We start from the raw sequence: 23979 nt of genomic DNA, 5'->3' as shown, positions 1-23979 counted from the left end.
TAATCCAAAGTCAGAATTGCCTTTTGTGGTTGATTTTCAGCTCCCACTGGCTCTGAATTCAGGGGCAGACTTTACTCTGGGCAAATTCTGCCTTCTGAAGTTCCTGCTTATATGTGGTTTTACCTCCTGCCTCATCAGCATGACAAAGGGTGCTGCCTGGAGCTGCCTGGAGGGATTTGTACAAGGAGCTTTTAACAATGGACGTCTCCAAATTGGACAGAAAACTACACGGTTTTCCCTCAGCATTTCCTGGTGTAATAATGGAGAGCCTGGCAGGCGTGAACAGGCAGAATTAATAAATGTTGCTGTTGGGGGCAAAAAGGAAAGCAGGTAAAATCTTCTCGAGCTGTGGCATGGCTTGGAGTCACTGCCTGGGAGAACAGATTTGGACAGGATGGGACCAAAATGAGGGTGTTGGGACCAAAATGAGGACGTTGGACTTATGCTGTGACAAAGGGAGTGGCTCTGGGGTTTGTGGAGCCTTGCAGGGTTGTGGTGGTGGGTGATCCAGAAAGAGCAGCTGGGAGCAGGAGGGGTCCGTGCTGCTCCCTGGTTTTGTTCTCATCCCGAGCAGCATCTTGGGCACCTGCCAAATCCAAGCACCCTGCGCACACCTGGGATGCTGTCCTGTCTGCTGTCCTGTCTGCTCTCCTTCCTCATCCATCTCTCCTGTTCCTGCCCTCTTGCCTTTCCGTATTAAACCCTGCCTGGCAGCCCCAGCTCCATGTTCTCCTGGGGCTCCTCGCTGGTGCTGGCCTGGCCCTTGCTGAGAGCAGGGTGGGACCCAGCTCCCTGCAGGGCGTGGAATTCCAGCATCGGGAATCTCTCCTCTGCAGCATCGCTGACCTGCATCCTTATTTCATGGTTCTGGAGCTTACTTTGCATGAGTTGTGCTTTTCCCCTTTTTTGGTGGTAGCTGGATTATTTGCCAGCTCCTCCCTTCCCCCAGGTTCCTCCAGGCAGGAGGTGAAAAATGAATACTCTTTCATGTGAAGGCACTTATTAATGCTTAATCTCTCAAATATGTCACTGCTTTTGTGTCTAATAATAGGGTTTATTGTCACGGCTGCCTGAGGTCCGTGCTCAGCTCCAGAGCAGGTTTCATTAGCTCCTGTTGCTCACTTTAACAGAGGAGTTTTGGATTCCCTGAACTCGTTTGCTCTGTCACCATCCGGGAGCCTCCTGAAGTTCTTAAATGGAGGAATGCTGCTTAGGGGTTGTAGTGCTGGTGTGCAGGGGAGCGGCACATCCCGGTGCCGGGTGGAACAGGCACAGGAGGGAGCTGGGCGGGTGCGAAGCGAGCTTTTGAGCCGAGGACGGATTGCTTGGCACTGAGAAAAGCCGTGAATGCCTCTCATCAGTGAGAACGGGGCGGTTCTGTGGGGTGGGTGAAGCCTTTGGGCTCGGTGGGGTTTCTTTGCTGCTGGGAGAGCTCCTGCCTCCCTCGATAAGGGATGACAAAGCCGTGGCTTTAGGTGTGGTCAAAGCCTCTCCAAACAGGCTGGCTCCATTCATCCACGATAAAAACAAGCGGTGCTGACACACCAGCAGCCCTGTGTCTTCCAGCCTTTGTTTTAATGATTGAGAAGAGAGCCCGTGACCCTTTGGAACATGAATGGAGCCCTGGTAACCCGAGAGCAGGAGTGAGATTATTTTAAGGCAGAAGTGAGGCTCTGAGGCAGGCAGTCCTTTTGTACATGTCAGACATGTGAGAGCAGAGCTGCATTTAGAGCTGAAAGAGGATAAAATCCCCGAGGAGACTGATTGCACCTCGTTTATTTTTAACAAATGTACTGGGGAAGATCGAGCCGGAATTCCGAGACTTGGGGCAGGCTTAAATTCGGACAATTTCCCTCATCCCTGTGAGAAGAAAGATTGGCACCAACTGGGCTAATTCCTAGGGAAGATGAAATGCATGTGAATTATGGATTTTATTTTATTTTTTTTAACTTTCTCTTCCTTTAGCCTTTGGGTTAGGAGGGGAAATAACTGTTTTACAACTCTTTGGCTGAATTTATGGTCCGTGTTCCCATGCGGATTGTCACTTAGTCACACTGCCTGCATCTGCTTGTGCTGCAAATCTGCTCATCGGCCCCATAAAACTAAAATCAAGCCAAGACAGATTGCTGCTTGATTGTCATCCCGAGTGGCCCAAACTGGGCAAAGACCAGCTGGGGAGAGACACCCAAGAGCTCAGTAGGGATGTTTTGGTATAAAGGTTTTTAATCGCTGTTCATCCTCACTGTAGAATCCTCGTTTGTCTTGTGCCTCAGCACAAACTGTGCTCCCTTGTTAGGAGAAATAAAGGTACAAATGCAGCTGCTGTTGGGTTTTTGTGTTAGAAGGAAGAGCTCTGGCTCTCAGATTGTGTGAACGTGTGCAGGGTATGGGGAGACACAGACATCTCCTATCACAGATCCTTTGCTGCTCGTGTCGTGGTGTGCAGAACCTGAGCAGAAACAGGCGCTGGTGCCTCGCCAGCCCCTGGGCAGCAGGATCAACAACTCCTGGGAGCAGGGCTGGAGCTCCTGGGTGCTTGGGCGGGGTTTGAACCTGTTGGGAAGCCCACCTGCTTCCCCTGGGCTGGTGTGTCCCAGTCCCGTCCCTCCCTGTCAGGAAATGAAGGATTCTCTCATCCCTGCTCAGCCCTCCTGCTGATGTTTGTTTGTTTTCTCTCTTGAGCTCTTCCAGATTAGGCTTTCTTTTTTTTCCTCTGCATTTATCTTCTTACTGACCTGATACAGATTTAATAAAAAAATGGAGCTTTTAGTTTTAGTAAATACAGTTGTGAACATTTTAGGGAACAGTGTTTTTCTGCTGTTACACAACAACATAAAAGCAAAGCAGAAACACTTGATGAATGTCCTATTGTTTGTTGTCTTTTGGCATTAAAGAATGAAAGATGATGTTCAGGAAACACACTGTGACTTTTGACCTCATCTGAAGAGCCTCTGAGTCATGAAAAACAAAAATAATTCAGCAGAGCCAGACAGAAGCTAAAAGGGGCATCACAGAGCCCGGTCTGGTCGCACGGTGACTGTTGGGGTGGGGACAAATCCTGCTGAAGCCCCAAAAGTTGGTGAGGTCTGACGTGTTTGCTGCTTTCTAGGCCAAGGAACCAGTGTGTCGAGAATGCCAGGCTCTTCCCTCTGTGTTTACAGAGCCTCCTGGTGAGGCTGGCTGCTGCATTCCAGCGCTGTCAGTCACCTTCAGGGACCTGGAACTGGACACCGTTGGGTGTCTGGTGCCCAGTCTGGGCGTCACATGGCCGAAGGTGACGGCTTGGTGAGATGAGCTCAGTGTATCTAAAGTGTGTGGGGAGAGCTGTGTCCCTGCTGCAGGGCTGAGCTGGGCTTTTCCAGGCTGGCAGCGCCCGTTCCCGGGAGCGTTGCTGCTGGACCCTGTCCTGTCCCTCCGCCTCCGTGTGGAAGTGTCTCTGCCGTGGCACGCTGCGATCCCTCTGCACGTGCAGACTTGGATCCTGCAGAAGGAGAGCGGGAGAAGGGAAGCTCCCCGGGGAGCCTCACCTGCCGTGGCTTTCCCCTGGGACAGGCTTTCTGTAGGAGCCATGCCAGCCATGGTGGTGTGACAGTAGCTGGAGCAGATGGTGCCGTTGTCATCATTTTATCTTCTATCCCTGTGCTGAAACAGCTCAAAATAACTTTAGAAATGATGGCCCAATCCGTGAAGAATGTTCTCCCTGCCCTGGGAAAATCTCCTGCAACATTAGTGGCCACAAAGCTCTCCTGGTTCTGTCGCATCTGCTCTGACTGGGGTCGCTCACTAGGCTGGAGCTGTGGCACGAAGAATCTTTCATATTTAATATCTTCATTACCGTGGCAGCATTGAATATTCACAGAATTCTGTCAGGGTGCAGCAAATGTTGTCAGCCCTGTGAAATCAAAGAAAGAGGAGCAGCTGAGATCAAAGGAAGCAATAAACACACACCTTGTGTCTCGAGAGCGTCTTTTTCAAGCCTGAGGCAAAACTTGGAGGGGCTCAGGTGCAGCTGGGCGGTAGCTGGTGCTGGCACAGCGCTGGCCTCCCACACTTTCCCCCTTTGTCATGTCGTTGCTCCTCAATCAGCATGAGGTGACCCACAGTGCTGCTGTCAGGTGAAATTTCTGCCTGTGAGGGGCTCAGTTTGTGTTGGTTTGGTGCCTGGAACCAGCTCCTGGTGGGTGTTAGGGCAGTGCTGGTGGTGCAGGGAAGGAAGGACCGAGCGCTGTGATCTGAGCCTGGCCTGGCCTTGCTCTGCCCAGGTTTTGAGGGCCTCATTCTCTTGATCTTTCCACAATTGCTGTTCTGAAGTTGAAGTATCTGCTTCTTTCGCCATGAATTTTGGGCCCTTCCTGTGGTGCTGCACTGCACACGGACATTACTGACTTGGTACTTGCCAAGTACCCAAACCTCTGAGTCCTTTTACAGCTCAAGTGAAGTTTTCTCCTCACAAAATTCTCTTTAATTTATGAGGCTTCTGGTGTTGCATGCTGATCTCATCTCGGTGTCAGCATCATTTGAGCCTGGCACCAGACACAGCAGCATCATCTGCCTTTGCCCACGGAGAGCCTGGGGAGGGGAGCTGATGTGCAGCTGGGGACTGGAGCAGGTCCTGGGAGCTGCAGGATGTGACCCTTGCCAGCACAGGAGGGCTCAGTCCTGTCCCCAGAGCCCTGGCTCAGTGGCATTTCACCACGGGAATGGTGGCTGTTTGCTGCTGCAGCAAAGACAGGAAAAATTCCCGGGGCTGGCAGGAAGGCAGTGCAGTGCTGCAGGGGTGGTTGCCCTGCAGTTTTTGCAGTTAAGTGCAGAACATTTAACCTAACCCCGGCAGTGCAGGGTGTGTGCACCCTGCAGGCGGCCCAGGGGTCACAGCAGGCTGCAGGGATGTCCCCAGCTCCCACTGGGTGCTGCTCTCCATGTGCTCCTGCCAAAGGGATCTGGGGCTCTGGGTGCTTCTCCTGCTGGGTCCCGTGGCTCGGGCTGTGGCATGGAGCTCGTGTGAGGAGGAACAGCAGAGCTGCTCCCAAGGAGTCGCTGTTCACAGCCTGCCAAGGCACCTTGATGGATCACAGGGCGAGCTGGAGCCAGCTTCTGTCTGGGAGCTCAGCTCTGTGCTGTCTCAGCAGCCAGGGCGGATATTTTCACCCTCCTGTTCCTTTCAGGGTGTTTCACGTACGGCTGGCTGACAGAGTGACTTTTGGGGTATTTCTCAGCTCTTTGATTGGCTGAATTATGCTGCAGGGGGCTCAGGATGGGTGTACCTCAGTGCCCTCCCAGATGGGCTGTACTGAGGGAGATGAGGGCGATCCTGCATCCACCAGCCCGTCCCTTGCCTTGGGAGCTGCTTTGGTACCCACTGGAGCATGAAATAAGTCCTGTCAGCTTGTTTCTGACCTCATATTAATGAAGGAAATTGTGATAGCCATGAGACACTGCTGGCCACACAACTATCCTGTGTTTGTTAGATTGCAGCTGTCCCAGAGCAGGTGAGCCCTGCCAGGAGGGTCTGTCCTCTGCTGCTCATCCTGGGCACATCCCTTCCCATTCCACGTGAGGCACACAGGGGAGCGTGGCAGCCGTCAGTTAGTGGGGATGGATGCCTGCTTTTCTTCCTTCAGGCAATGCAATCTCTCAGAAAAGCAATTTCTGCCTCCTCATGGCGTCGTTTGCCAGCCAAGGTGAAGTGGTCACTCCATGGAGCAGAACAGCTGTTGTGCCATCGATTGTGCCAGTTCATTAAGGCTCCAGGGACGTTTTTTGGGAACTATTTTCCCTCTTTTCCCTCTCCCCATCCTTTTTGGTGGCAGTGGGCTGGCTGGAGGAGCAGCCTGTGACACTGTCCTGGACTCTGCCGTGCCGTGCCTGAGCTCTGCAGCCACATCTGGGCATAAGCCCAGCCTTGGAAAGGCAGTGCTGGGGGAATATCAGCCTTCCAGCATTTTCTGTTGAGGAAATAACGACTGCTACAAGCCTGAGAGCTGTCGAGCCCGCCTTCAAACCAGCAGCAGGGGAGATGCTCTGATTTGCAGCAGGTTGGGCTCAGCCTGGGATGGGAAGAGTCAAAGAGAATTAGCTGGTAAATAAGATCTGCCTTCCCTTTGATCCGCTCTGCGTGTTCAACTGCTTAAAGGCTTCCCAAGCAAGCAGGATTTTGGGGAGGAAGAGTTTATCCCCCCATCGACCATCTCGGGGCTCGGTGAAACGCACGACTGCAGGATGCTCTGGCAGGGGGTAGGGAAGAAATCCCAAGGCAGCCTGGTAAATCCCTGCCAAAGAGGCTTCTCTCCCCTCTCTCACAAAGAGCCTGCTGAACACACAGGGCAGCCTTTAAAGCTGCTGTTGCTTCCTTTTCTGCTGCCACCTAAGCCCTTCTGATCAGAGCTCTAAGCTAGCTAAAGTTAGTGGACTTAGGGGCAGCCTGATTTTTTTTGCATCGTATTATGGAATGAGCTGGGTGATCTGGAGTGCCAACACCTCCCTGGGCCCTGGCCACCCTTAAACGCCCTCCGAGAGCTCCTGGGGAAGGGTGGGCTCTGCTGGAGGAGGCTGGGTTTGGCTCACTCAGGTAAACCAGGCCAAAAGTGAGAAGGAAAGTAAGAAGTGGTGAAAGATCAAGGAAGGATGATCCGTTCAGTGACAGGAGATGCTGCAGGTGGAGATGGAGGTGGCTCAGGCTTTGGGTGAGGTGAGGGTGGAGCAGGTCACAGCTGGTTTATTTGGGCAGAGGGGAGGCGTGCAGACAAACCCGTTCCCCCCGTGCTGCAGCTCGGGGTTTTGTGTTGGATAATCTGGTCTCTAATTGCTACCCTGCTCTGAGGCAGCTGCTGAACTGGGCCTAAGCTGATTTGGGATGGCAAATTCTGTTAGTTTAATTCTCAGCAACCCTGAGGAACTTATCAGCATGTGAGTGTTCCTTGGCTTTCCCCTGGCCACGAGCCTGCTCTGGAGACCCCCGTGGTGACCCCTGGCAGCAGCTCACGGAGCTCTTGGCTGTGTTGCTCCAAGGTTTTGGTCCAGGTTTGATTTGTAAGGGCTGTATTGGTGAGAGGGACTTGGGCAGGGGAACGGAGTGACAGGAACAGAAAATGGATGTCCATACTGCTGTGATGAGACTCCTGTGCCCCAAAAGCTGTTTTGCTGCGAATCCAAACCCGTCTCGTGTCCCTTTGGAAAGTGTCCAGCCTCTGGAGAAAGGGGCAAAAGTTTCAGACCTCCAAGAAGTTACTTAAGCTATCATAAATATGGAAAAATCATTAAAAAAACCCAAAAAACCAAAAAACCAAAACAACACAACAAGAAAAAAAGGCTTTTTTTTTGCAGCTCTGTCCTATTGCTCCAAAAGGCATTTATCTGTCTTTGAACCTAAAATAAGTTTTCTGTCCTCTTGACTAGATATCCTGAAATTCTGTGTAATTTTTCAGCTCGCTGCATATTAGTGCCTGCAGTTAATGAGATCATCGTCCATATTCCTTCCTCTGTCGGCTTCTGGGAAAAACAGTACTTGGAGAAGTACACAAAGGAGATGAAAAGGAAGTTGCTTATGAATTATGAACAGCCTTTCAGGCTGATGTTGTTCACGGTGCTGTCACTCTGTTTTAATTAAGTAATCCAGACAGAATGATGTGGTTTTTTTTAAAGCCCTGTTTGTGTTTGATCACCTTTCAGAGGTAACACTTAGCTGGTGTTTGTTGAGCTTTCAGTTTCAACAACAAGAGCGCGTGCTTTGTGCCCCTTCTGATTAAATAACGGTGAAGGAAGATGCTGAGCACAAGACAATAGCCAAGAGGCTCTGCTTGGCCTGGGGGTTACTGGGTGATCGCTGGGGTATTTTGTGGGTATTTTGTGGGTATTTTGTGGGTGTTTTGTGGGTACTTTGTGGGTATTTTGTGGGCACTTTGTGGGCACTTTGTGGGTATTTTGTGGGCACTTTGTGGGTATTTTGTGGGTATTTTGTGGGCACTTTGTGGGTATTTTGTGGCTGACATGAAGGGTGGAGCTGCTCTCTTGGCCCCGCGGGTGAGTCCCAGGGTGTGCCAATGCAGCCAGCACCTCCCAAGGCCGCTTCACGCTCCTGCTGCTGAAATGTTCCTTTTTCTCCCTTTTCTTACCCGTGGGCACCAGGAGCTCCCCGCACCCACCCGCGGGCAGCGCTGCCGACGCCGGGTTTATTTTGGGATCGGGGTGTGTAAATCGAGCCTCTGGTGCCAGCCTTGTGATCCTGGCACTGCGCAGGACCCAGCCGGGATCGTCCCTGCCCTGCTCGGGGACTGTCCCTCGGGCTGTGTCCCCTTAGGCTGTGTCCCCTGGGCTGTGTCCCCTGGGCTGTGTCCCTGGGGCAGTGCCCCTCAGGCTGTGTCCCCTGGGCAGTGTCCCTTGGTCCCCTCAGGCGATGTCCCCTGGGCACTGTCCCTTGGTCCCCTCAGGTGATGTCCCCTGGGCAGTGTCCCCTCAGGCCATGTCCCTTGGGCCCCTCAGGCAATGTCCCCTGGGCAGTGTCCCTTGGTCCCCTCAGGCGATGTCCCCTGGGCAGTGTCCCCTCAGGCCATGTCCCTTGGGCCCCTCAGGCGATGTCCCCTGGGCAGTGTCCCCTGGTCCCCTCGGGCCATGCTCCTCCAGCCGTGCCCCTCAGACCGTGTCCCTCAGGGTGTGCCCCTCAGGCTCTGCCCGCCGGGACTGGGTGACAGCTGCTGACCCACTTTCCTGGCCGTGGAGCATCATCCCCTGGCAGCAGAGGGGCACCGGGGAGCTGTCCCCGCTCCTTTGTGGCAGGGCTGGGGATGCCTGGCACAGACCAGGCCAGGCTGAGCGTTCCCACAGCACAGCTGGTGCTCCTGGGCCTGCCCTCTGCCCCTCCACTCACTGCAGCACGTCGTGCTCACCTCCTCTGCAGCCTTGGCCTCATCTGCCTGTCGCTGCAGGGAAGCTTTTTGCCAAAGGGTGAAGAGTTTGGGCTGCCTGGCTTAGTTTGGGCTCTGAATTTTGCCGGAGAAAGGGTGCTGGAGGCTTTGTGCGGGGTTTGCCGGGGTTTCTCCAAGGGTCGGGGCTCTGCTGGGATGTGTCCTGGTTGTGCCCAGCCCTGGTGCATCTTTGATTGCTGCTGCAGACTGGACACGGAGCTGGGTACAAAGAGAAGCTTTGAGGCGACCTAATTGTGGCCTTCCAGCATCTACGGGACGTGGGGAGAGGTTATTTCCAAGGACCTGCAGTGACAGGACAAGGGAATGGATTCAGACTCAGAGTAGGTTTGGAGTAGGTATTAGGAGGATGTTCTTCCCTGGGACAGTGGGCAGCCCTGGCACAGCGTGGATCCCTGGCAGTGCCCAAGGCCAGGCTGGATGGGGTTTGGAGCAGCCTGGGACAGTGGGAGGTGTCCCTGCCATGGCAGGGGCGCCTCTGGGTGGGCTTTGAGGTCCCTCCCAACCCAAACCATCCCATGATTCCGTGATCCAGGGAAGCATTCAAGGCCAGGTTGGACAGAGCTCTGAGCCACCTGTTCCAGTGGAAGGTGTCCCTGTCCCCAGCAGGCGTGGGATCGGTGGCAGAAGCTGGCCAGGCTCTCACCAGTTAAACTCTGCTGCTGGGCAAACTGGGTGATGCTGGGGCTGTGAACACCAGTGCTGCTGGTAGGCTGAAACTGGGCTCTTCCTCCTGCTCCTGGCAGCAAAACCTTTGCCTCCCGAGTGCCCAGCTCCACGTGACTCCCTCAAGGCCTCTCCTACTGCCAGGCGGGCTTCAGGTCTGGAAAATGCAAGGTTTGGAAGAGCTGTTAGTTATGGCATAGGCTGTTGCTTTTTAGATAGTGTCCCTGGTTAAGGAGAATAGTTCTGCTGGGGATGGATAACGTCCTTTGGAGGGTTTGTGTTTATCGGCTCTGCAGAGGGTGCTGTTCAAGTTTATCTCTGTGCAGCTTTCTTTGCTCTAATTATGCGTCACTGAACCATTGCTTCAAGGCGGGGCTGGTTTTACGCTTTGGAGAATATTTTAGAATGGTTTTTTTTCCCCCTTGATGTTGTTTTTCCTTAAGAGGGATTTCCCCTTCCCCCACTCAAAAGGAAAAACAAAGAGGATTATCACTGTGGACTTCTTTCACAACTCTCAGCCCATCTCTGAGAATTCGAATCCAGAATACGTCGTTTTAATAAGGTTTAAATTCTCTTTGGTCGTATGAATCCATTACCTGAGTGAAAACCCGAGGCAAAGCTGCGACTTTCCCTCCCTCCCCATCTCTTGGCTGGTGCCAGGTGGAGGTGGTTTTGTTCCCCAGCACGGACGCTGCTCACGGTGGCTCAGGCACAGAGGAGCAGGAGCAGCAGGAGGACGTTGAGCTTCGTCTCCTGGGAGTGTTTCACTGATGGACCTCCCTGGCTTTCGGCCGTGCTTTTCTCCCTGTAGCAAAAAGGCAGCTCTTCCTCTTGTCTCTGAAAAATTAATGCTGCATCCTCCCCAGCCGCCCTCAGCAGCATCGTGCGTGCCATGGTGGGAGTGGGGGATGGCCCTGCCTGTCCCTGAGCAGCATCTCCAGCTTCTCTGCACAGCCCTGGCCCTTCCTTTGTGCTGGAGAGCCCCGGCACCAGTCAGTGCAAGCAGGTGACCAGCAGCCCTGCCCGCAGCAGCTCCCTGCCTGTGCTGAATCACGGCGCTGCTGGAGCGCCGGGGCTGCAGCCCTGCGTGCCCAGGAGACCCGGGGCTGCAGCCCCGCATGCCCAGGAGACCCGGGGCTGCAGCCCTGCATGCCCAGGAGACCCAGGGCTGCAGCCCTGCATGCCCAGGAGACACGGGGATGCAGCCCTGCATGCCCAGGAGACACGGGGATGCAGTCCCGCATGCCCAGGAGACCCGGGGCTGCAGCCCCGCATGCCCAGGAAACATGGGGCTGCAGCCCCGCATGCCCAGGAGACCCGGGGCTGCAGCCCCGCGTGCCCAGGAGACCCGGGGCTGCAGCCCTGCATGCCCAGAAGTGCAAGGTCTTCCCTGATGCGGATGCTGTCCGTGGAGCCAGCAGATAAACCCTCGACAGGGAGTCCCCTCTGGATGGTGCCTGCCCCTGGGAAATTGTTGTCCAGAGGCGAGGAAGGACTGAATGCGGGGAGACGCTTTTCTTCTCCAAAAATCACCTGGGAGGGAGAGAGCAGAGGAGGCAGAGTAAGGAAACAGCCTGGTGTAAAGGCAGCGCAGCGGATTTGTGGGTGTTTTGCCCTGGATGTGCAGCTGGGAAGGAAAGGTGTCACTGCTGGGGGGGTGTGTGGTGAGCAGAGGGCGGCACTGCTGGTGAGGGGGCAGGAGCTGCTGCTGCCATCCACGTTTTGCTGCCACAGACAGCTGCTGTACCCGGTCCCACGGGTGTGTTTGGGGCAGAGATGTCGCTCCTGTGTCCGTGCACGCACACAGTCGCGCCAGAGCAGCACATTTCTGTGTCGTTTTACACTCGTGTTTGTGCCTAACTTGCTTTTGTGACCCCTGCACTAGGTTAATGCTATATTTTAGTATTTCAGTGCTGTAAATAGTATCAAGCATCAGCCAGATGAAGCCTGGATATAATCAATATGATCCTTTGAGCACTGGGAGGAGGGCAGCCATATGTGCAAATCATTAGGCCCCACCAATCTGAGCAAAAATTAGATACTTAATTCTTTCCTATTTTATACCTCCATTTTTATGGGTGATTTCATTCCAGCGCAATTTCTCTGGCTTCCTTGGTTCTCCAGTCCTGTAAATGGCTTTGTAGCTGTCTAAGGCAGTAATTAAATTGCAGAGTCATCCTGCTAAGGCTTAAAAAAAGCTGGGTAAGGGATCTGGTTACTGGCCCTGGAGTGTCTCTTGTGTGGTTCCATACATCCAGCTAATTTATTGCCAGCACACAAAACCACAAGTTTCCTCCTTGCTGCTGGTAACCCGAGCTCCAGTGCTGGATTCATCCGTCCCTGACGGTCATGGCAAACATGTGATCACACTAATAGCTGATTATTAATCACTGCCAATGGCTGTAATTATATCAGCTCTTAGGAAGGCAGCTGAAAGCGCTGTGCGTCCATCCAGCACAGGGAGCAGGGCCCTGCGCCGCGGGGCACAGAATGGTCATTGGAGATTTCCTTTCCTTCTGCAGATCGATGCAGTTTAGAAAACCCAGCGGTGAGATTTGGCACCTTTCTGCTTCCACCCCAGCGTCCAGACCCGTTTGCTTTGCTCTGAGCCTTGGTGGGAATTTCTGAGCCCCGCAGGGCGGGTTTGGGGTTAAAGCAGGGGTTGTGCTGTCCCCTCACAGCCATGACTGAGTGAGACCCTTTTCTCTAAGAGTCCGAAATCCATCTGTGGATTGTTCCTGGTTTCCCCCCATGTGTCACTTTTGGATGGCTTTTAAGGTGATGAGTGTCTTGTGGTAGCTGTACATCCCTGCTGGGTGTATCCACGGGGATGGAAGGATCCCTTCCCTTTGCTCCTGTTTGTGTCAGGCTTTGCCTAACGGGTGTTAGTTTTCACTCTCCTTTTCAGGTACCTTTGCTGAGAGGTGGCAGAGCAGCCTCAGGACACCACCATGATGGAGGATCACGCACCTGGCCAGGAAAAACACTTCTCATCAGGTGAGCACGGCCAGGGGGTGGTGAAGGACCTGCCTGGGCCACTGCTGGGCTAAGTAGGGACAGGGAGAACAGCGTGGTGGTGTGAGGGGTCCTTGGGGACGGCCCTTGGTGTGTGTGCAAGGACACTCTGGGTCAGCTGGCTGCAGCCAGGGCACCGTGGGGAGCTCACAAGATGCTCCAGCGTTCACAGGAAAATGCTGCTCGTGGATCTCATTGTCCAGCATGAGCAGAACAACCCCTGGTGCCCAGACTAGGGGCGATCCCACTGCTGCAGCTTTGCAAGAGTGTTTGTGTCCACTCCTCGGTTTGTTATGAAAACACAGCACTGTTTTTATTTGGGGTCACAGCTCAAGGATGCTGCTTGCTGCCTGCTTTCCTCACCTGCACAGGGCCCTGGGGCAACTGAGCAGAGAGCCCTGGGAGTGGGGGCCATGCTAGAGTCTTCCTCACCATATTTCAGACCTGCATTTCTCCAGAAGCTTTTCCTTTCTCATTCCACCATGCTCCACAACTGAGCTTGGAAACCCACGCCGCGCCAGCAAACCTGGTGGGACTCACTCCTGGCTATGCTTCATATAAACATCATCTTAATTTCCTTTTCTTGAGGTGCTTTGGACACCTCTTATGCCAGATAAATGGATGGCCTCTGTCCTGGAGAGAATCCACAGGCTCCATTCATCCCGGGCTCTGTAGCGCATTGCGGTCCGATAGCTCCTCTCAGCTTGTTTCACACATCACAGGGGTCCCAGGGATTTCGTTTCTTCTTTTCAAATCAGTTTTTCCAGCTCTCATTATTTGATTTGCTTGCACCCTTGCTGAGAGGAGACTCGTGCCTCTTGCCCTGCTCTTCCAGAAGAATTTTGCCACCGTTTCTTGGCACGGAATGTTGTCCTGCAGCAGCCCCGTTACAAACACGGGCTGGTTTGCAGTCCTGGGAGTGCTCAGCCTGCTCTGGGAGGGAGAGGACAACAGTGACTCAGAAGCTGCACATCTTTTCTCCTTACGTTGCTGAGATCTCCTTGCCTGCTTGCGCCATGCTTTGCTGTTTCTGCCTGTCCAGTTCACTGGGCTTTTCTTTTGCTGATGGGTTTCCTTTCGTTCCTTTTGGTGGTGACACCGGTGCTTTTGGTTGGCATTTTCACGCTTTGCTTGCTTTTAGTTCAGGTGTTTTTTTTTTTTTTTAACTCTCCAGCTGCAGCTTCTTGCTGCTGTGGATCTGGGCAATCAGAGTTGGTAACCCCCAGGCCCCAGTTCATAGCCAAGGGCTTGTTGTAAGTATTTGAATGTTTTCCAGGCTATCCCCTTCAGATACCAGTCGATGATGGATCAGATGAGCCTGTTTCTGAAACATCCGACGCTAAGAGCACCCCAACTACGGAAGGTGGGAGCTCTTTGACTTTCTGCTTTGGAACCGTGATGGATGGGGTCGTGGTAAAACCTCGCCACAGACTCCACGGATTCCGTGTCCTGGTGGGGTTTCTCAGGAGGAGAAACCTCTTTGTGTTCATCTCATCAGCGGTGGTGTTTGCTGTGCTGCAGAATGAGAGGATGAGCTGTGAAGGTGCAGAGTGGGCTAGAAAGCAAGAAGGGTGAATTGTTCATTGCACCTCAGGAAGTTGCTCGTGGTTTGTTTCCTGCAGACTTTTCAGGGGCACCGCAAGGTCCCGGTGGTGCAGCCTGTGCTGTGTGACACAGCTCTGTGTCACTGTGCTCCCCAGGTCCTGGACGCCTCGTGGGTAGAGAAACTCTAATTCCAGAGTGGTCTAGAAACTTGTTCACTATTGCAATTACCTTCACTTTTTGCATTCCTCTGGCTGCTTTGATCCCGAGAATCTGCCTTTGGAGACTTGAGGTAGAGGCTTAAGCTTGCAGAATTGTTCTGAAAGGCAGGAAGGGTGGGCAGAGATGCTGAGCAGCCCCAGCCCTGTCCCGCTGGAGGCGTGGGCCGAGCGGCTGTGGGGAAAGTGCCTCAAGAAATCAGGACATAAAAACCTATCTGGTGCAGGAGGGGATATTATCCTGCTTTCCAGTTGGACTGGGACTGCCAGCACGAGCAGACACCCCTCTGGTAGGTGGAGCTGGGTGTCTTTCTGTCCCCAGGGCACGATGCAGTTGTGTGGCAGGGGGCAGCTCACGGTGTCCCTGTGGTCCTGGCTTTGCCGTGTCACGCTTCGCTGTTCCCTCCCTCGAGGGAGGGAGCCGAGTGCTTCTCTGAGCAGAAAGTTCTTCAGGCACACCCTGGCCTCCAGAGGGCTTTGCCTCTCAGCAGCCCTGTGAAAGCCGTGTTGTTTTTCAGATGCCACAGCACCTTTAGTGGAGGAAGGAGACCACGAGGATCAGGGTGGTGTGGAACAGCACGGGGAGATCCCAGAAGGAACCACAGGTGAGGGACACCAAGGGGCAGCTTCATCTCTTGCTGCAGGCAGAGCAGAGAGCTGGACTGGTCGGTGCTGTGAGACAACACCACGAAATCTCTCACAGGGACGTTGCTCCCGACGCTGCTTCCTTCTTCTCCAAATAATTCCTCACTTGGAGTCGTCCTCTTGCCTTCCCCATCCTGGGGGAAACTCGCAGCCTTCTCTTCTCTCTTTCTGTGCTCCACATCTGACAATCCTTCTTTCTGGTGTCTCTGTGGTGGCTTTGGCTCCCACCTCCAGGCTCCTACCTGCAGGTCCTGCCCTGGCAGCCCCTGGGTGCCTGTCCTGCAGCACTTGGGCTCTGCCCAGCCCTCGCTGTGTCTTTGGAGTGGCAGGTGAAAACCAGGCCACTGCAGCAGTGCTTTTAAGGATAATGCAGAGGAAGTGAAGTAGCTAATTCAGCCTGAATGCCCTGTGGGCAATCACTGCACCTGGGCCTGGTTTTCCAGGGAAGGATGGGGCCTTTCAGAGGCAGAGCAGGGAGTGACTGTGGCAGTGCTGTGTGTGAGAGAGCAGGATCTGGGGGGGGGACGGGTCTGTGTGCGAAAAACGAGGACGTGTCCCCTGTGCCACAGCCAGTGGCTTTCCCTGGAAGCATCAGGCAGGACCTGAGAAAAGCAGCGGGTAGAAAAGGACTTCTGCCAGTGCCAAACACTGAAACAAACTCACAGCAGTGGCATTTCTGTGCTGCATCCAGCCCCTGAGCTGCTGGGCTGAAACACGGAGGCTCTGGTGCAAGATCTGGCTGTCCCAGGGAGCCAGTGTGTCCTGAACTGCTCAGGAGAAAGTGGGGAAAACAGAAGTCATCCTGGTTTGACTGGAGAACCGTGGCATACAAATACAGTTGTTTAAGCTAGTTTGAAAGTAGTCCAAGAATAAACTGAAAAATGCTGAGGGAGACAAATCGTCATCACCGTGAAGAAAACTTTGCTTCTCTGATGTACCAGTAGTCCTGAAGTTCAGGATTTCTCTAGGTTTGTATCAGGCTTGGAATTGCTGGTCTCACCCAGCCTCGGCAGGGTTCGCAGGCTGGTCACAGACACCGAGGTGAGCTCAGGTAAGAGACATCCATGGTGCTGCTGACCGTGTAGAGGCAGAAGAGGAATATAAATCCACAAGATTCCTTGCTCCTTAACAGCCTGTTTTCTACCTGGAAGAGCTTGTACCAACCTGCCATTTGGGATGTGGAAGTTGGTGAACCGCTCCTCTGGTCTGTTCAGCACAGGCTGAACAGATCTACCCAGGTCCAGCATCACAGTGGGGAGATTTCCTTTCTGATGCTGCCCTGCTCGTGGTACAGCAGAGACCCTGCCCAGTTCTGCTGGGCAGCCTCAGCAGGGAGGTAAATTCATTCTCCAGGCACTTGCTATAACTTAACTCTTCTTTTGATCACGTTTTTTCCCTGTTTCTTTCCCCGACCTGGGAGCAGCTGAAGAGGCGGGCGTAGGAGCCACTCCCAACCTGGAGGACCACGCTGCAGGAGATGCCACCCAAGGTGGGTGAATCGTCTGTCTCTGGGAGCAGGTGTTGCTGCCCACGTGTGCAACTGCTTGGTGATGGCTTGGGAATTCTGTTCTGAGAGGAAATGCTCTGCCCTGCGCAGCAGCTGTGCAGTTCTCCCCGTTCCTGGCAGAGGAGGGCCATACACGCTTGGAATGTTCCAACATACTCATTTCAGGCAGTTGCAGCTTCTCATACACCAGATTTCCCTCTCAGATGGCCAAAGTCGTGGTGTTTGGTTGTCCAGCTGCAAAACCAGGGCGTTCTCCAGGCTGGAGAAGCTGATGGACAGAGCTGGGGTGTGCTCTGGGGAACAGAGGAACTGCTCAGATCAGAGGCAGCGCAGGCCCTGCGTGTCACACATGAAACCCACAAATTGCTTAATTACTGTGTCTTTCTAATTTGAAACAGGACTCAAACCTACTCGCTCATACCCTGACTTCAACATTAAGGGATTTTTCTCCTCGTGCCAGACTTGGGGAATGTGAGTGACAAAGCCAGACGCAGCGGGCAGCGAGTGTTCTCGCAGCATTAATTATGTGTCTGCTTAGGGGCTGAAAATTATCCAGGGACCATTTGGCTACCTGGAAAGCATCTCTTGACTCTCCTCAGTTCAGACTTGATGGAAAATTGGTTTTCCCAAAGCCCCCAGTGCTGGCTTAATTCTGTGGAGAAGATTTGGGGGTTGAGAGTCCCCGGGATGTTTCTGTCCTGCCTGCACTGTACACCACAGCACTAATTTAGTGTGCTGTTTCAAATCTTGGTGAAAAGCCATTTTATGAAGCAGTTTCCTGTGCAGTAAATGTAGCAAATCCCTCCAGCTGGGCAGTGTCTTTCCTCATCATGGCTCCACTAGTGCATTTAGACATCCGTGTCTTTTACAGAAGTAAATAGGTTTTGCCTTCTCAGCGCTGGGCAGAATTCAGGTTGTTGTTGCTTTCCACACACAGATGAGCACAATTCTGTGCACTCTGCTCCCTGCAATTAGGATAAAACCTTTACTTGCCTGGCCAGTGGTTTTTGGACTGTCAGCTCTTCTATAAACAAAATAGTGGCACCACTATAAAAAAGAAATCAGGATTGTTAGTGGAGGGGATTGAAGCTCTCTCTTCTCTCTGCCCTGCTTTCAGTGCTGTTTCTCACCAGATTTTTACTGAGCTCTTTCTGCCTTGTCCTGGGATATTTCAGCTGTCACCTACGAGGTCTTTGTGTGGTTGTTTCACTGAACTGTGATGTTCTCTTAAAATGGGGAGGATGCTGATGAAAGTCCAAGTCGGTCTTGACTTCATCTTTTCTTGTTTTAGTCTTGTTTGTGAATCTGCCAAAGCCACAGTCGTGATCTCAGGGCTCTGATTTAGGCTCTTTACCTGCTCAGTGCTCAAAGAGACCCAAGAGTCCTTGGAGCTGAACCATAATACAAGAAGCACATTCTTCCTGGGCTGGTTCACTCTAAAGCAGTGCACCCATATCCAGGTGAATTCTCCATTGCTCAGGGCATCTCTCCTTCAGCTGGAGGGATTTCCAAAGAAAAGCTCTGGCTCAATTAGGAGATCTGGCTTCATGCAGCAGTTGTTGGCTGGAATTGTAAAGGTCTCTGTCGTGCACAGAACAGTGACAGAGCAGAACCCCCTCTTTTACACACACACACCAACACAGAAAAGAGAAACAGACGTATCTTTGTCTCTGTGGCCTCAGGTTCTGGGGTTCAAATGTCACTCAGTCCAAATGATGGCAGAGCAGCAGCCCTGGAGCTCCGAGGAGCCTCAGTGGCTGCACGGTCCCAAATTGCCGTGGCCCTGTGCCTCCAGAACCCACGTTCTTCCCCACAGTGCTCTGGCATGGCACAGGAGTGCTCTTCCCAAGCTCCTGGGCAGTGGGAATGATCTAAGAGCAAAGCAGAGGTGGTGTGAGCTCTGAAGCCAGTGCTGTGCGTGCCTGAACATCTCCTGAGGGGAGGGAAAGTCAGCTGGGCTTCTGTGAGGTCAGGAAGGAGGACAGGGCTCTGGCCCTTGCTCAGGCCCGTGAGGAAAGAAGAGGAGGGCACTGACCAGCAAACTGATAGTCCAGTGGTGGTGTTAGGGAAAATGGGAATGTTCCTGGCTTCTGGAAACCTCTACAGCTAAACCAGCTCATGGCGTGCAGGGTGAACCCGGCCACCTCTGAGGCAGGTCCAGGCAGGAGTCTGGTCTCCCACTACTGTGGCTGTCACTGTTCCTGATTCCCGTGAGGATCAGAGTTTCTTTAAAGGCAAAAGCCACTGTAGGAGCGAGTTGTGTGTTCAGTGGGGCGGGGTGGGACTTGCTCTTATCTCTCCATTGCCCGTCCAGTCCTGAATCTCTCCCGTTACGTGATGTTTGACATGCCTGTGCTAATTTCTTGCCCATGCTTCACACCCCACGTCTTCAACTCCAGGCGAGCCGAGCTCTCCAAAGCTCCAGCCTGGCCCTCAGGAGCGTGTGGGAGAGGCAGCAAAAAGTGCCAGCCAGCCCCCAGAGCGGGCACTGGGGCTTCAGCAGCCGCCTCTGTCCCGTGAAGCGAAGGCTCCGGCAGCAGCTCCCACCAGAATCCAGGTGACCATCCCAATCCCCCTGGACATGTACCAAGGCTCCGCAGCGCCCGAAGGCAGCAGTGAGCTGTGGGATCAGGGAGGCAGAGAAGGCGTCGGTGTGGAGCCGGAGCTGGGCCGTGGCGTGACTGAGGGTGCAGGTGGCACAGGGGACCGTAAAGAGGGATCATCTCCTTTGTGTGCCAGAGCCCCGTTAAAGGAAGATTCCAGCGGACGGGAGAGAGATGAGGACCGAGATGTCGATGAAACCTCTGCACAGGGTTTGCCTTCCCACGTGGATCAGCGGGTTTCTCTGGGACCTGAGAAGTGTCCAGCAGCTGCCCAGGAGACTCGTGAAGAATTTGATGGAGAGAAGTCCAAAGGTGTCCTCAGAGACACCCCAGGAGAGGCACTTCTGGTGGAAGCTGAGTCACATGGAGCAAGAGAGGACCGAGAGGAGCAGCAACAGCTGCTGGGGGGAGAAGGAGACGTCACCCTGTCAGAGCCTTCTGCAAGTGTCTCCCAAAAAGAGGCTGAGCCCAAGGAGGGAGAAGATTCTGGGCCCGTGCTAGAGACAGCCAGACTCCCTGCTGAGGTAGAAGATGGTGTGAAGGACAAAGATGCTGCTTTGGAAGAGGTGCCGGGTGCAGGGGGCCGCCGCACGCCCAGGAGGAAGCCCGCTGGCCCGGCTGCAGACAGGGCCAGTCGTGTCCCTCTGCTGAAAGGTGTGTGTGTGCTCCGGCTGCTGCCCTGGGCTCGCCTGCCTCCCGACAAGGCTGCCTGACCCAGCGCTGCAGCTTGCGGCCCACCTCGACTCCTGCTGCTTGGAAATGGCCTGGAGCTGTGCTGTGACAGATCTGCAGCGTGCTGTGACAGACCTGCAGCACTGCTGCTCCCTGGAGCCGTGCTGTGACAGATCTGCAGCACTGCTGCTCCCTGGAGCCGTGCTGTGACAGATCTGCAGCACTGCTGCTCCCTGGAGCCGTGCTGTGACAGATCTGCAGCGCTGCTGCTCCCTGCAGCGTGCTGTGACAGATCTGCAGCGTGCTGTGACAGATCTGCAGCGTGCTGTGACAGATCTGCAGCACTGCTGCTCCCTGGAGCCGTGCTGTGACAGACCTGCAGCGTGCTGTGACAGATCTGCAGCGCTGCCGCTCCCTGGAGCCGTGCTGTGACAGATCTGCAGCGCTGCTGCTCCCTGGAGCTGTGCTGTGACAGATCTGCAGCGTGCTGTGACAGATCTGCAGCGTGCTGTGACAGATCTGCAGCGCTGCTGCTCCCTGGAGCCGTGCTGTGACAGATCTGCAGCGCTGCTGCTCCCTGGAGCTGTGCTGTGACAGATCTGCAGCGCTGCTGCTCCCTGGAGCCGTGCTGTGACAGATCTGCAGCGCTGCTGCTCCCTGGAGCTGTGCTGTGACAGATCTGCAGCACTGCAGCTCCCTGGAGCTGTGCTGTGACAGATCTGCAGCGCTGCTGCTCCCTGGAGCCGTGCTGTGACAGATCTGCAGCACTGCTGCTCCCTGGAGCCGTGCTGTGACAGACCTGCAGCGTGCTGTGACAGATCTGCAGCGCTGCTGCTCCCTCCCTGCCCTCCCTCTTTATTTAATCCCGGATCGGATTGCCGGACCCTCGCGCTGCGGTTCCTTGCATGGTGCTGGCCTACCCTAATCACGCTTCTTTTTTTTCACCTGTTTTTTTGCTTTGGTTTCCTCGGATCTGTTGGGTGGGCGCCTTAACTCCCACCTGGCACCTTCCCAGAGAAGACGAGGAGCGGCTGGACGTGGCTCTGGCATGTTGGAGCGGGGCTCACCTGGCGTGTGCGGCTTGTTCCGGCAGGACACGTGCCATCTGGTTTGCATGTCTGATCCAATAACTCTTGGAGTTGGCTTTCCTAAAGAGGAGGGAAGAGGAAAAAGGCAGGGATGGCAGACCTAACCATGGGAAAAAAAAAACAACCCACCTTGATCCTGTTTCTTGTACTTTCCCCTTAAATATCTGCTGTGAGTGCTGCTGGAGGCACGGTCTGCAGCCAGCAGGATCTTTTCCCACTGCCAGGCATGTCCACTGCTCTTCCAAAGCTGCAATCCCGGCTCTGGATGGGGTGTGCCAGCACAGTGCTGGCTCTGGGGGTTCAGCAGGAGCTGCCTGCCTGTCTGGAGGCATCCGAACAGCGTGTGGGGCTGGGAGAGCAACCTTGGCTAAAGTTTTAAGTCCACCACGAAATGCACGAGCATCCCTCAGACCTTTCCTTTCTCTTTCCCACCTCTCCTGGGTTCAGGAATGTCACAAGGGCCCAGCTCAGTGGCCGAAGGCGGGTGGTGCTGTGAGCTGTGCTAACAAGGCCGGGCAGCAGGACACGTGCTGGTGTCTCACCGTGTTGCGCTCATCTCTGGCTCTCCGGGGGAAAGCTCTGCCTTTTCCCCCAGGCCCACATTCCAAAGGCTGCTCCCATTAGCCTGGGAATGCTGCTGGGTTTGCGGCTCTTTGCTGCGCGGGGCTCACAAAGAAAATGTTGATGGAGCTTTTTCCACCGGAGCTAAAGCTCGTAACATATTTCTGGTTGTTCCCTCTGGGCTCAGCAGCGGGAAGCTTTGCCCGTGTGCTGCAGGGCACTGGCATGGCTTGCGCTGGAGCCTGGAACCGCAGCGGGGTGGGGACGCACTGCCCAGAGCCAGCCAGCTTCTAAATCAGTAGGAGAAGTTTAATTATTTAATGGTCTTTCCCTTCAAAGACAGAGATACTCGGTGGCTGTTTGGCTCCAGCCTTGCTCCAGTGTGCGGTTTAGCTGAACTGGGGAGGGGTGGTGCGTCCAGCAGCCCTGGGATGGGTCCATGACATTGTCCATGTCATCAGGACAGGCCTGATCCCCCAGGACAAGCTTCCCAACACTGGGGAGAATTATCAGCACCTTCTCCTCCCAATTAGCCGAGGATGGGGGGAAAAGGGCTTTGTTATGAGCGCCTCGTAGTACAAACTTTATCTCCTCCCCATTTCTGATCTCCTAATTAGACTGACCCAGGTGGAGGGGGCACCGTGCTGGGAGGCAGAGAGCAGCCAGTCAGGAGAGATGGGAATTAACAGCAGCCAGGGATAAAAGTGCTCTGCAAAGGCAGCTGAACAGCCCCTTGAATGAGATCAGAGTGCTGCCGGGCCGGGGCTCCCTTCGCTTTGAGTCTCTGTACGATTGTTAGAGCTAGTGGGTGTTTCACAGACTCGTGTGTAGGGTAGAAGGGAACTTTGTGTCCTGAACTGGATGGATCCTGCAGGAACTGGGTGGAAATCTGGGCGAAACGCTCTCTCACAAACCTCCTTGGTGTGTCTGGTCTCCAGTGCTGACTAACACAGCATCATCTGCTAACACAGAAGGGATGTGTCTGTGGGGTGGGGGAAGGATCTCTGCAAGAAAAGGTGACTGTCACATTTCTAAGAACAGTATTGAGTTTGAGGGAGAGCAGGGGCAGGGAACAACCCCCCCCCAGCAGTGTGTTGTCATCTCTGGAGTTCATGAGCAGTCCCAAGAGGTGTAACTGTGTGTTTCCATCTGTCAGGTCGTGTTGACAAGGAAGGGACCGAAGCTGATGAAAAGAAACCCAAGGTAAGCTAAAAAACCAAACCAGGGGTGATACCTGTCCAAGTTCCCGGCTCCCTCCTCCCCTCCTGCCCTGCCTCTTAGGAAACCTTCTCATTGTGTTCCATTTTTCCATTTGTTTTCAAGAGTGTTTTTATTTTTTTTCTTCCCTCCCCTGGGTTTGGATGGTGCAATCCATGGGTTCTTTGAGGGTGAGGAAATGGTGCAAACCTAAATCAAGCACGTGGCTCGTGGAGTTGGAGAAATCATTTTCTCAGCCCAGGACTGAAAAGCAGCAGCTGACCTTGGGGAAGACTCAAAACTGAACCGGGGACAAGCATAACTGGGAAAAGAGCAAAACATGTAATTAAAATTAAATAATCTAGGCCTTACAGATCATAAAATATGCTGAGTTGGAAGCGGTCCACAAGAATCATCAAATCCAGCTCCTGGCTTGCACAGGACAGCCCCCCAAAAAGATGCTGTGTTGTGTTCTGGGTGAGGAACAGAGTTTAATAATGGGTAAATTCCAGAAGTTCAACAATCTCTGTCACTCTGGTAATTTGGAGGAGGTTTAGCTCAGCTGGCCATTATCCTGGTTAGGGCCTGAGTGGGATAATGGACAAGCTGAGGGGAAATTCAGTGAGTGAAGAGTTAAAGATGAGAAATAGAATTATTTTCTAAATTTCTCTATTTAGATCTATTTTCTATTTCCCGAATTTCTCTGAATTCTGATTTCTCTATATACAGCCCTGGCAGCCCCTACCCCACACCCAGCTCTGTATTGCACCTTCTAATCCTATTTAATCTCGTCGATCCCATTGTATTTCCATCCCATGCTGATTTTTTTCTTTCATTTTTTTTTCTTTTGTTCCCATTTTGTTTGTTTTTCACCTGTCCAAGAAATGCTCACCTTGCCCTGCCAAACCCCCCGGCTCCGTGTCCCCCCTCCGACACACAGCCCCTCCGAAAGCACCCTCCAGCCCTGCCTCTGCCTCCAAAGCAGCCTCTCCTGCCGGCACAGGAATGCAGGAAGCAAAGGCCAAGGTAAGGGAAGGGGCTGTGCCAGGCCAGGGCAGGACCTGAAGGCATTCCTGGCATTCCTGGTCCGTGCTGCTGGCCGGGCTCTTCCCTGTCCCCTGGAGAGGGGTGGGATTTGCTTCCCCTGGTGAAGCTGGGCTCTGCTCCGGTGTTGGGGAGGAATCAAAAGGGCTCCTTGCTGCAGGCTGTGAGTTGGTCCCTTCGTGCCTGCCCCTGCTTTGCAGCTCTGGCTGTTTCACACCGAGGAGTTTGGGCTCAGCCAGAGCTGCAGGGAGAGCAGGGAGTGCAACAAATGCACGGCTAATCCTGCAGGGAGAGCAGAGCCTC

At 53.9% G+C, this 23979-nt stretch overlaps 1 protein-coding gene across 21 annotated transcripts in view; it reads left to right on the top strand.

Moving 5' to 3' along the window:
• The window catches only part of MAPT (microtubule associated protein tau), a 45115-nt gene that overhangs the window by 6460 nt on the left and 14676 nt on the right, over positions 1 to 23979 (top strand). For 9 of the 21 annotated variants that reach the window (XM_040087164.2, XM_040087160.2, XM_040087154.2 and 6 more), the window contains exons 2-8: positions 12493 to 12581; positions 13876 to 13962; positions 14878 to 14964; positions 16428 to 16493; positions 18911 to 19768; positions 22592 to 22638; positions 23515 to 23658. In XM_040087164.2, the coding sequence (XP_039943098.1) occupies positions 12536 to 12581; positions 13876 to 13962; positions 14878 to 14964; positions 16428 to 16493; positions 18911 to 19768; positions 22592 to 22638; positions 23515 to 23658 (1335 nt within the window). In that variant the 5' untranslated portion in view covers positions 12493 to 12535. The remainder of the gene's footprint in view (positions 1 to 12492; positions 12582 to 13875; positions 13963 to 14877; positions 14965 to 16427; positions 16494 to 18910; positions 19769 to 22591; positions 22639 to 23514; positions 23659 to 23979) is intronic. The other 12 variants (XM_040087168.2, XM_040087166.2, XM_058423650.1 and 9 more) reach the window with 5 other exon arrangements.

The sequence above is a fragment of the Hirundo rustica genome, chromosome 27 (assembly GCF_015227805.2).
Source record: "Hirundo rustica isolate bHirRus1 chromosome 27, bHirRus1.pri.v3, whole genome shotgun sequence".
NCBI lineage: Eukaryota > Metazoa > Chordata > Aves > Passeriformes > Hirundinidae > Hirundo > Hirundo rustica.
Note: the sequence above shows the minus strand (reverse complement) of the source record. Positions and strands in the feature narration are given on the sequence as shown.